Source organism: Haliaeetus leucocephalus, unplaced genomic scaffold, assembly GCF_000737465.1.
Source record: "Haliaeetus leucocephalus isolate CR32 unplaced genomic scaffold, Haliaeetus_leucocephalus-4.0 Scaffold696, whole genome shotgun sequence".
NCBI lineage: Eukaryota > Metazoa > Chordata > Aves > Accipitriformes > Accipitridae > Haliaeetus > Haliaeetus leucocephalus.
In genome coordinates, this window is record NW_010973132.1 from 5810368 (window position 1) to 5823624 (window position 13257).

Consider the following 13257-nt stretch of genomic DNA (forward strand, 5'->3'; position numbering starts at 1 on the left):
CTACACTAAAATATGCCCCATTGTTTGTTCCTCTGGTCAAAATGACTTTGAAACATTTTAGGGGAAAGTGGCTCATAAGAAACGGTCTGGGTTTCTAAAAGCACAAAATATCCTGTTTATGAAAGGGGACACAGGGCCCTTTGTCAGGATACCAGCATCCATGCTGCACTGATCTGATCTGCTCCTGAGGAAATGCTGTCCCTCCTGCCTCAGCTGGAGAGGACTTCAGTCATGTTGTAGCCACCCAGTTTTTTAGGAGCTTTTTAGTGACTCTCCTGCTAAGGATGGCTATTGTATATGGGTGCAAGGGGGGTGTCGCTATAGAAATTTAAAGGAAGACCCACGTAAACCTACAGTGACAAGGATAAGAACTCTTGCAGAGCTCTCGCAACCTGATGTGCTGACCAAGCTGCTCCAAATAATTAAAATTGCCCTGTGATGATAGTCAGGAATTAATTAATTAGGGTTTGGAAGATCATTCAACTCACCTCTCTCAGTTCACTGAAAAAGACCGTAAGACCCTACTGTAATCAACAGATAACGCACAGATTACAAAGGTTTTAGTCCTAGTTTTCGTTATGGCCACCTAACAGTTAATAGAACTGGCTCAGTGAATGGATCAGTGATTTATTTTATACCCCATGGTCACAATTAACCATAGGGTTGTTTCTCATAGTGGTACAGCCATGCATTCATATGCTGGTATGCAAAGACATCGGTCTGGCAGGGCAGGCAATGTCATCTAGTACAAGGTCTTTCAGTAAGCGTTTGTTGTGACCCCACTGAGCTTGTATGGCCAGATGCACGATCATCAAATGGTCCCAAACAAGTCAGTGGGCTAAAAGCCAAACCAAGTCTAGTCAGGCCTCCGTTTAGTCAAAAGGGCATGTCTCAGGCAAGCACTTAATGGAAAAGGTGGCAGAGAACACCTGTTTGTGGTCTCTTCTAATACAAGAAGTAGGAAGCATCACATGGAACTAGCAGGTTCAAAACAAACTGATACCTCTTCACCAGAAACTAAACTGGACTCTGGAACTCCAAGCCACAGGTGATGACGGACACTAAAACGCCTACAATTTAGAAAACAGACCGACAAAATCACGGGAGAAGACTCCGCAGTACTGCACGGCCGCGTTCGAAGGGAGGGATGGCGGCACACCAGGATGTTGGCGCAGCAGAGATGAGCAGAGAGCTCTCAGGCACATCGTCCCAGGCTCCAGGACCTCCCTCAGCCCTGGGAGCCGGGAAGTTGCTCCGGGGGCTTTCGTCCCATGGCCCAGGGGATGTTTCTGCGCTTACGCCTGCACTGGCTGGGGAGGCTGGGCAGCTCTCATCCACCAAAGGCTACGAGGACATACAGCACATCTGAACATGCAGAGGACTAGGTGTCAATGTCAGGTGCCCCACCATCTGCAACGGTTTTGCAGCATCGACTCACGGCTTCTCAGATGTCCTTCTCCTTCTCCTCTGACTTCTCCAGACAACCAGAAGAAACCATCCACCCAGGCCACTTCTTTGTCCTTTTTACCTGGTCTGGTCCTACAGTCAGAAACTGTCTGTGATGCCACAAAAGCAGGACCCTTGGCTTCCTTGCTCTTACCTGGAGCTTTCTCTCCCTCCTCCAAGAGTCTCACCACTAAAGCCTGGTTTCTTTTCCCTGTTCCTGGAGAATGTGGTTTCCTACCTTAGCTCCTAGCATGACAGTTGGATAAAACTGGCTTCCTCCATCCATTTATTTTGTTTGTATTGCATCTGCCCACAATTTAGTGTCTCTTAATGACTTTTAAATGTTACTTTGCTCCTCAGCATATGGATCACAAGACAGGGTACAGCAAAAGGCACTCATAAGACATAGTGGTAACTCATGCTGTCATACTGTAATCTGTAACACCTGCAGCTCTAGGAAATAATTTCTTTTTTTAAAAAAACAACAGTAGCATTACACAATTATAGAGAGAAGACAAGATTAGATTTAGATCAAAAAGAAGAACAGCCAAAAATTCAGGTCAAAAGTTTTGCATTAAATTGTCCTAGAACGAGGACCGCTTGATTTGGCAGAGTACTGTCTTCTCAGAGAAATGTGGATTGCTCGGCTTTTAAAACCAGCAGCAGTGTTACCATGGTCGGACCGCAGACAGCAGGTTTGACTGAACAGCCGTCTGATCCCTGGCCACAGAATGAGCTCCACAGACAAAATCTGTAACCACTGAAAGTCTACTATGGGCCGATGTCTGGGGCTGTACACCCTTCAGAGCAGAGACTGGCTCTTCCGTGAAACACCTGGCATGCTGTGGGCACAAATAAATATAAATAGCAAAACTCTGTTAGACTAGTAATAACCCAATTCGGAAGGACTGAACATGGAAGGAGCAGCCTGAAACCAAATTAAAGAAAAAACCTCAACAAATCAAAACACCTACCTTAAGGCCATCCCCCGAGATTATAAATACCACAAAGCTAACTCACACTCACCTGTATTTGAAACTGTTCCTTCTGTGGCACTGTCATTGCACCTCCTCTGGGACTATTGAGCTCAGTTACTGTTATTTTTGCTCTGGAACCCAGAAGCAGATCATTAGGTTTAAAAGGTTAAAAAATCAACTACTTAGAAAAGTTCGAAGGGCTGGTTTTCTTAAGTGGTCAGCCTTATCAAAACACTGCTGTTCCTAATCAATCCTGAACTTTTCAACAGTTAAAAATGAGAAAAACTTAAAGTACGAGAACCATCTCAATTCATTCAGTTTTTCACTTTCTTAATATTATAGGTACAGAATATAGGTTGTATCACTCTTGTGCAGATTCCCTAAAAATAATAATAAAAATAAATTGCCTTTAAGCTCACTGCTTGTCCTTTCCTAGTAATCATTCGCAGGACAACCTTCTGTTGGCTCTCACAGGTGACCAGCCATCAGACTTCACTAAGATGACCATAAATTGACAGGAAAGCTTCAAAAGCCTCGGTGTTCACAGACCCATTTGCTTTGTTCGAATCAATACTGGTGCACTTGAGTACATTCAGCAAATTATGAGGCAAAAAAAAAAATAAATCAACAAATGCAACCGCACAATTGACAAACCTTACTCTTTGGGGACATTTCTTTCAAGAGAGTCTCGGTGACCCAAACATGGCCAGCTGGTCCTCTAAGAAATCAAGGCAACCTGCAGCTCTCCAGAAGGATACCTCTAAGTGATGCTTGAGACGGGAGGACCACCCTGAACCTGCCACACAACATCCAGTAGCTCTGGAGAAGAAGGAACTTGCATTTTTCTGAGTGCCGAGGGAAGTTCCTCTAAAGCGTTTTCACTCTTTCAGTGCTGATGCAGAGACTATTAAACTCTTCCTATTCCCTGCTTCATAGGTCTCCACACAGTTGTTTTTAATTTGGGTTGCTACTATTTGTATTCTCTGGCACTACAACTGTTTCTCATACAAAGACATAAACAGCAATGATTCCAGCTCCAAAAAACCCCATATGTTCTAAGAAGACATCAGACAATGCGTGGGAGGAAGAGAGGTACAGCAAGGAGGGGAAATGCCTTGCCTAAAGTCATACAGAAGGACGGCGAGAAGGATAGGAACGTTACTATTCATGAAGCCGGTCTAAACCCAGGAGGTCCTAAATTGCTAGCCAGACAAGTTCGTGGCAGCTACTGAAAAATCACAGGAAGGAAAAATATCACGGTGCTGCAACAGAGCTAATATAGCACCTTTGGCTATATCATACAATTGTTAGGGAGAGATTATGGCTTTTTTGTTTGTTTTTAATCTTTTTCCTGTAAGAGGGAAGGAGGGAGGGTGAGAGAGTGGGGAAAGAAGGTTGTAAGTTCCAATAGAAAACTTTTCTGATTAATATTTTTAGTCTGCTATGAAAATTGGCCATCATGCAAGGTGTCCACAGGTGATGGAAATTAAGATCCCAGCCTCCATTGTATTGTAAAATCTGTTGTTTGAATGTGATGCTATGGTCATATTGGTTGTCAGCATGGTATTTTTGAGTTTTCTTTTTTGTATGGCATCAGTGCAGCCCTGACCAGTACAACTATGCCATCAATGATGAATCGAAACCACCACTCCACAGATAGAAGTATCTGATTCTCTTCCTGTAGCTTTTGCCCTCAGAAGTCCCTGGATGTCAGGAGCATGACGCTACCTGCAAACAAATGGAAACTTTTTTTTCCCCATCCCTACTTTTTTGGAGAAGAGAGGATTTTGCCATTTACCTATGGTTATGTCATGCCTAAATTAGACTACTTTGGTGATACATTTAGCAGAGCCAGTCAATATGAAATGAGTTACTAAGTTTTATTATTAGAAATCATACTGAAGGTTGGTTGGTCAAAGGTACCTCAACAGTCAATGGAAAAGAACAGGCAGTTCGAACAGGCAATTTGTCACTCTCTACAACAGGGAGGGTGGATCACCCTCTCATGATAATAATCTTTTCCATTTACTGAAGATAGAGCCTAGACAACTACCTTAGCTTATTTTAAAATAGCTTAAATGGAAGGAGAAGAATGTCATCCTTAAATAGCTAGCTCATCCTGCAGAGTTGCACCTTTGCTCCGTAAAATTCACTGGCTTCCCTTTCAACATGCTGCCCTACTTGTCTTCTGTTTATATATAATTAGTTTTTCTTTGACTAACATTTGAACATAGCCAAACCACTCAAGCCCACCATTCTTTGCATTTATACAGGAGGGCTGGAGACACCTGCTCCAGGGTGGGAGCCAGCATTCCCCAGTTGAGTCATCAATGGGTGAAACCTTTAAGACACATGCTCTGTTGCCAGCGTTAGGTCAAGTTATGCTCTCCTGTAGATCTTTTTGCTTCCCTGCTTCAGTTTTATGTACTGCTTATGCAGTACACTTAGAGTAATTACCTAAAATTTCTGAAAATACAGTTCAGAGGGAAGCATGGGCTATTTTAAAATTAGCTGTATGGCAGATACAGCATACAGTAGCCAAGTAGCAAATGAACAGCTGTACATACAAATTTTATGAGAGTAAGGCAGTACACATTCCCTTAAAGTACGTAACTGAGATTCAGAAAAAAAATTACATGAAGTCAGACTACTGCAGTTTTCAAGAACCTTATAAGTGCAAGTGCAAGTTCTCTGGAAATGCAAACAGAGCAAGAAGAACAAAAGCCTGCTATCTCCTTGGTGGTAATACCAATTCACAGTATGGCCATGCACACAAAGCTTAGTGTTCCTGCCATTTGTATGATGTCTGTATACAGTGCACCTTGCTGTATTAATTAAAAAAAAATAAAATACTGCAGTAAGCAAGATGTAAACTGACATGAGTATTAATGGCTAATTTTAAGCGCCCATCAGTGCCGTCTGTAAGCATAATCCTTGGTGATCCAGAAAAGGTCTATTTTAATTCCATCTGTTGTCAAAGCCAAGGATGACCATCTGTGCTCCCCATACTGCTGCTTTAGGTTCTTATAGACCAGCCTTACTCTTCACTTAAATCCCGGCATCTCTCACCGTCAGCGAGACAGACGCACCAGAAAAGAATTCAGCATGTGGCAATCACTTGATTTGACCATATGACACATTAGGAAACCAAGTAGTAATGTGGATCCTCTGTACCAAGAGAAGTTTTTGCATATTACATTTTAAAACAACATGAAATAGAAGATTTACCAAATATACCTAAGTGACTGCCAAGTATTTATCAACCACTCTAAAAGTAAAGCAGGTAAGTTAACGAAACTGAATAAAAGCAGCCTCGCTGCACATTGCTTTAGTTCAAGGAAAAGCCTTTGCTCCAACTTTTTTCTAGCTCACATGGAACTTCTTTCCATTTACTTGTACCTGCCTTACTGGTTTCCCCTCCCACACTTGTGTGTGAGAAATCCTGTAACTCATTATCCCAGTCCGTGATCCTAGTGTTGGTGTATCAGACCTTCCAGAAGGTGATCTTCCTCTCGGTGTTTATAGAGATGTAGCTATGTCCATCTCCAGTCAATAATATCCAGCCTTCAAGTAGCCTTGGGAGGGGAAGGCTTTGACATGCTTGTTGGCTTTGTTGACAAAAAATTTAACACATTCACCCATTTTTAATAAAAACCTACCCAACAGTAGCACTTGCTCATACCTCTGTCAGGCTTTCTAGATGAACAAAAAATTACTTGCAGTAAAACAGAGGTAAAATTTGCATTAGAACTGCTCATCTTCACTTATATATAAAAATATACAAGGATGCTTTTATGAAGTAAAAAGTTACAGTGTTAAAAAAAATTACGTTAACATCAGTTTCCACTACTGCCATACTTGCTCTTAATTTGCATCACTGGAAAAGGTTGCGGGGTGGGGGGAGAAGAGTAAGTTCATAAACATTGTTAGTTCTTTAAAAAGAATCACTATGCAATATGTTTAACACTAAAAGCTGGAGGGTAGGTTACGTGACAGACAGCTGATTTAGTTACCTTTCCCTTATTCCCTTCTGCCACAGAAAAGGAGCTGGGGACAGTAGTGCAGGGAATTTTCCATGGATACGCAGAAAACCATTGTCTAATCAGGAGTGTTAAAGGCTTTCCTGCCTCCCAGGTCTGTCTGCTTCCAAGGAAAGGCTGTAGCTCCCCAAGCCTAGACTTTTGCAAACGGCGCAGAACACACAGATTAGAGGAGAAGCTGTGTTTTGGTCATAAACAATTTATTTTATTTCAAATATGTGCCCTTGTTGATTCAACAATGATGTCTGGAGAATCATGTCCTCCACCAACCAAAGAGAGAACTGATTTGGAAATCTTCCACCTGACTTATTTGCTGATGATACCTTGACACCTCCTCCCTCTTCCTCCTCGGCAGCTGAAAGTATGGCTCAGAGTGAGCATAAACTCGCACCTTATTCTGAAATGGCTAAAAATACAGTGAACAAAGAATTAGTAAATCAACCATTCAGGGAGGCAGAGGGCTATGAATATATAGACAAATATGAAATATCTTATTGGGATTTTTAGCGATTTTTTTTTTCCTGCAAGTAAGATTAAAAAATCACTTTAGTGTCCTGCTGTTCCCTCCTCCTCATTCCCTCCTCATCCTCTGACAGAAATAAACAATTAAAAAAATGCTTGATGTTCCTGATATTTTTTATAAACATTTAAAATCCTGTCCCTCTCCTTCCAAAAAAGCAGATAATGTGGTATGGAGTGAACAAGACTGGACAAAGCATGAGTTTCAGATGGATGAATTGCTGATTATCTCTTCTTACTATTTGGTACGGGTCTGTGCTTTGCATTTCCATTGACTTAGATCATAAGACATGAAGCAAGTTATTTTGGATGCTGATGCCAATCTGAGCATCAAGGAAAAACTAACAGTGCCTGGGTCCTGGTACAGGTGGTCATGGACTCATGGAAGTTTCTTGGTTTAATATTTACACGGATGTTTTAAAATTATGGTCTGTGAAATATTTTCTCCAAAGATGATCCTATATTTGAGGAAAAAAAAAAATAAAAGAACCCTTGATCCAAATCCCATCTCTTTTTAAAAGTCTTGTTAAAAATTTTGATTCATCAATTTATCTTAGCACACTTAAAAGCAGAATAGAGAATAATGACATTTTTAAAAAAAGAAAAAGATGCTGATCTCTACGGAGACCGTCGCTCTTTTTTCATAAGTAAATGACACTGAATGGTGCGGATTCGATTCTTTGCTGGGGCAAACTCTGGCTGAAGTTTTAGTGTTGACTCATACCATTTCATTGCCTTTTCAAACTCTTCCTATAAAGAAAGAAAGAAGATTGCAAAGAGTCAGATTCTAAAAACCAGTAAGCATTTGTATTTTCTATGCCTTTCCCGCCCCAAGTAGTTGAATAGTATGGTATGCACAAAAGTAACTGAACCAATCCTTGTGGTTTAGGATTCCACCCCCCTCCCCAATAACTCTGTTATTTTCTTGGGCTAATGACCCAATTCTGCATACTCCATGGAAGGGAGTCAAAATCACTGCTGAGCATTACTGACCAATGCTCTTGCCTTTTCCTATTAATAGCAGATCTTAGCATTCTTCCTGTAAAAGTAACTTTTAAAAACAGATTTCAGTCAGAATTTACATACATCAAAGCTTTATAATCTTGGACAATGCAAAAACATCAACTCTGCCGAGAAGCTAACATTTTTAGGAAGAACTTGAAATTATTTTTAAAAGATTACTCAAAGTAAAGAAAGTAAAAAAAACCCCAAAACCCCTGAACAAACAAAAAACCCCCAAATTTCAAGAGCATACAGTAGCTACACAATTTCAATTGATAAGCTGGACTCCAGAATGGTAGTAAGAAGCGTTTGTGCTGAAATAACATCTATTTTTATATAGCTGAAATCTAATTACCTATGCCACTCTGCTTTTTTATTAACTAGGAAAGCACGCCAACATCCAATAGTGTATTAGAAGAAAAATGAAAGGGGAAAAGACCCAAAACATTCCAGGTTTTTCAGTCACTTTCAACACTTTTTTGTTCTCTTAAGTTCCTTTTCTCAGTAACTTTATTTGTACAGTAGAGATAATATTCATTTCTAGCCACATTATAAACACTAACTAGATCAATGTGAGTTGTAAAGTCTTGATTTTTTAAAAAGTGTATTTTAATACCGTTTCAACAGGAATTACACAGAAAATCCCATATTAGGTTGTGGAAGCACTGACAAACAGCAATGAAAACAAGAATCAGAGTTTTCCATTTTTAGATGTAATCATTTACATTTGCTGTGATCTGATGCTATTTTGATGTTCCTTTAGATTCCCACATCAATAGTTTCTACAGCATTCATCCAAAGCTCTCAGTCCTTAACATGGCCAACTGTTTCCCCTTTGTAAGGCAACTTACTGAAAAGTTTTGCAAATAAAGGAATACTGGCCTCTATAATGCTCTACTACTAATTAGCGCGACATCTTCTACAACCTGTTGGTCAGTCACATCTCAAATACAGCAGGATAAATATGACATAAATAAACTAACTTGTCTTTATGTTAGTATAATTTGATCCAGAAGATAAATTTTGCCCTGTTGCTACAGTCGATATGGGGCTTCGCTGAGACACCTCTTGGATCCAGAGAGAATGAAGTTATCCTTAGGCACTGTGCTAACTTTAAAAAGATGCTGGCAACTCGAGCATCAAACTTCTACTTCATTTCTTTCAAACAACTGTCAGAAATAATACCTTAATAGAACAAAGCTATGCCTTTCTTCAGTTTGTTTCCATTGTGTGTTTGACAGTACTGTGCATTCCGACTCTTCTCAACCCTGATAGCCATAATACATGATTACCTGCTCAACTTGCCCTGTTATCTCCGTGATCCCCTCAACCACAGGAGCAAAACGTTAAGGACAAATCTATGACAAGTGCTGAAAACCGGCAGGAATACATAGGAATATGTGTAATTGAAAATACTTTTGACACAGGCATATATATCAGCTGTGTCTCAGTTTAATGGTGCCTTTTTTACCCTTCAAATAAACTGGCCCTGCTAAAGATAAGGATGAAACACACAAGAACCAATCCAGCATTAGTAAGATAAAAGGAATGAACATTTTGTGTTCAGGGTAAGCACTGAAAGCTAAATTGCAGATTAGAATATATAGACAGTATGAAGAAATTTGAGTTCCATCTGTGAATTATTTTGGGTGTTGATAATCCAGATATTGAAATTAGACTTCCTTTGTGTTTGTTCATCACAGCTGTGAACGGGGTTTTACTTATTACGCTAAACTCAGCTCTTCAGGACAGAGACCCAATTTATCATTAATTTTCCAGCATTATAAAAATATCCTGTGTTTAGATGGGCAGTCAACCAAAATTATCAATTGTTTGCTACTGTCTTAACAAACCTTTGCAGACAGCATTCTGAAGCCAGCTTATAAAAATATCGGCCTTCAAGTGCTAAATGAGTAATAAGAGTAAAATGAGTAGTAAGAGTTTTGGCATTCAAAAAAAAATATTCTTTCTTGTTGATCCTACCCCAATTTCTTGAGTGCTTCTCCTCCAAAATTATTCATGAGAGTAAAAATTTTTTTTTTTTTTTTTTTTTTTGGGAGAGAGACAGAGATACACACACATACACTATACCAAAGACAAGTCATAACTGGGTGACAGCACACTCACCATTGCTACGTAGACATTTGCCAGTGTGAAATGATTCACCACAAAGTGTGGGGCTATTTCCACGGCCATGGTAGCCACAATGATGGCATCATTCCAGAGTTTTGCGTTGTGGAAGATGTTTGCTAGGCTTATTAGTGGTACATCCTGGAAGAGAAGAGCAAGCGATAAACAGTGAGATTCTTTCCATTGAAACTGTCTCGGGATCAGCAAGACAAACAGAAGACTCCACTGTCTGGCTGCTCTCACTTGGCTACTGCCCACTCCGCTATCTGGTGACTTTGACAGGGATAAGTCAGACCTATCTTACTATAAAAGGGCATTTGGACCTGAGTTATAAACAACAAAACCTCACATACACACATCTCTTCACAATAGTAACAAACACTACTGTTGCACAAAAAACTAAAAAATTAACTCACTTAAGTGTCCTAGTACGTACCTTTATTTTTTAGATGCTTTTACACTACTTTTCTCCCCAAAGATGAGATGCCTTCTCAGAGAAAAGAAAAGCTGTTTGACCACACTCCTTCAGCTCTTGCATAACAGGGGAAGGAATATGAATAAAAGGGGACAGCAGGGAAGTGAAAAAAGGGTCTAACCATTAGTGCAACTGACGCACTGCTTTTTATCCTGCCTCTGCCACAGAATTCCTATATGATGCTGGGTAACAGCTATAAATAAATTTTTTTCAGCTAGTCACTGATGGTATGTTTTTTATTTCCTGGATTTCCCGACTGTGACCTTGTCTGACTGATAAAACTGTTGAGCCCTGACAGCCATAACAGACTCTTTGGGAGCTGAGCTTCACACCTTCAAAGGACAAAATACTGCTTAGTAGCAAGTCTTAGGTGCCCTCAACAGGACAATAAAAAAATTTTGAATGTATTTGATCCTTGCCTCCTTGACCTCTACAAAGCAGGGAGTACCTTTGGTGGGTAAGTCATTCATGTTTGCAAAGCAGATATTACGGAAGTCAGAATCACAAAAGAAGCCCACAGGAAAATTAATTACCTTTTATTTACATGAGAAAGGCAACAGAAAGTAGCAAGAGTGCATAAAACGAAAGAGGATGATAAACCAAAACATTAAATAGCTGTTCATTCAGCGCTAACTCTCACTGAGTTCAAGTTGCAGCTGTATCTTTACAAGACCCACAGTTTTCTCTGGAGGCTGCTTCAGTATGGAGGATAAAAACAAGGCACAAATTCAGAAAGTCACCCAGTCCCAAGCAACTTTCTATCACATTTCTAGAAAACAGCGCTACTAGACCATAAACTTTCCAATCCATACTCTGACCCTTACAAGTCACACAGTTAAGGATGCCATTTCTGAGGAACCATTTCCAGTTACACAGAAAGACAGGAAAATAAGCAAGAGCTTGTTGCATTAGATATTGATTCCAACCTTGTTTTGAAAGGACAAGTGCAAAGAGACAGAAATATAGGGGACATAAGATACATAGGATGTGCATTTCTGAGTTGAGGCATTTCTACTGTTAATGGCTAAATCCTCCTAATAATATCCTGAGAGCGTAAACTACTTTGTCTCTCGATTTTCAGAGAAGGATTTAAGACCAAGATTCAAAAACGAGTACATATTTTGCAGCGCTGCACAATTTGTTGCTCAGGTCCCAAAGCGAAACCTGCAATGTTGAGTGAGGAGCCTCCATTGCATTTATCAGTTTGCAAGGGGGATCTTGGTGTATAAGAATAGGCATTATAATGCTCAGCATACCATGTGGCAAGGTGAAGGATACAAACTTCTGAAACTGAAACTCTAAACAGAAGATTGTGTCCAAAGTACTGCCTTTTTTGGAGTAAAGCACAGAACTGCTGCACAAAGTCAGGCAGTAGTGTGCAGCTGAAATTCAGAGCCCAAACACTTAAGATTTAAGCATTTAAGTTCTTGGTTTAAATATCACCTCTTACCCCTCTTTAAAAGCACAACCAGAAGATATACTCCCCACATCTTAGGTTAGAAGACTTGTCCAGACAAAGGCTGATGAAGATTCAAAGTCCTATATAAGAGGCTTCAAGCCCATGTTGCCCAGAGAGGTGTCAAACCCACTGAACTGCAGGGAGTTCCACTGAACCTCTTTTGCAGTTGTCTTTTTTTACTATTATTTTTAAAAAAGAGACAGTCCACACTAAACAGGCGGTGAAAGTCTTGAGGTTTCACCACAACTAGCTAATATCTAATACATTATAGACACTTGATACACACAGGGTTGGCTTTAATAGTCTGTGAAAGCTCTACTGTGACAAGCAAAACATTATTTCATCTTAGTAGGCACATGTGTACGCACCTTCATGTGATGGGGTGCATAGTGCAATGCTTGCCGTAAGCAATCAATTGCCTTCTTTCCTTGGCCTTTCACCCTCCAGTAAAGAGCTGCCATGCTAGAGAGGACCCACGAAGTCTGATTCTGGCAAAAGAAGAACAAAAACCAGTCATGTAAACACCTGTAGTGAACAGTCTTCCTGCCTTTCACTCTTCCAATTTATTTGATATATTGAGTTAGAGGGTGTTACACTAAAAAATAGCATTAAACTATTTCAAAGCAGCAAAAAGTTTCTCATCTACCGACATATATGCAATAGCCAGGTAAATGAAATTGCCAAATGAAACAAATTCCAAATGCAACATCATTTTCTTAAGAAAGGAATAGCAGCTAAATAGCTTTAAACCCAACATAAAGCAAAAAATTTAGCTAAGGTAGCTGATTGGACTCGTAGGCTCTCTGTAGTCACTGGAAAGAGAGAGGATGCTCTGGGACGCAGCTCAGAGCAGAAGCCTGACAAGCCTGGCTGATTAAGTTTGGTGTCTTTAGCTGTCCGACTCCCATGTCACGTGTTAGAAAGGAAAATACTATGTGCTTGAATTCTGTGGACTCAGATACAGTAAACGAATGTTTATGCTCACACATGCAATTAGATAAGTAGCCATCTTTATTTGTTTGATTAGCTCTCGTGAATACTGAATGAGACTGGTAGACAGAAGAACTGCATTTTATTTCTAACACAGCTAGCCTGACTGAGAATTCTGTTTCTGGTCTCAGAGCTAAATTTTCAGCTTATCTGGATAAAGCTTGCTGTCTGCAGGGGGAACTGTAGCATGTAAGAGAAAAAGTTAGTTTCTTTTCACTT

General features: G+C 40.1%; 1 protein-coding gene across 1 annotated transcript in view; it reads right to left on the reverse strand.

The window, feature by feature from the left end:
- Positions 1-6652: 6652 nt before the first annotated feature.
- The window catches only part of TTC17 (tetratricopeptide repeat domain 17), a 62101-nt gene continuing 55496 nt past the window's right edge, over positions 6653-13257 (reverse strand). The window contains exons 23-25 of the mRNA XM_010580180.1: positions 12417-12536; positions 10112-10255; positions 6653-7732 (exon numbers count right to left, since the gene is read on the reverse strand). Of these exons, the coding sequence (XP_010578482.1) occupies positions 7601-7732; positions 10112-10255; positions 12417-12536 (396 nt within the window). The 3' untranslated portion in view covers positions 6653-7600. The remainder of the gene's footprint in view (positions 7733-10111; positions 10256-12416; positions 12537-13257) is intronic.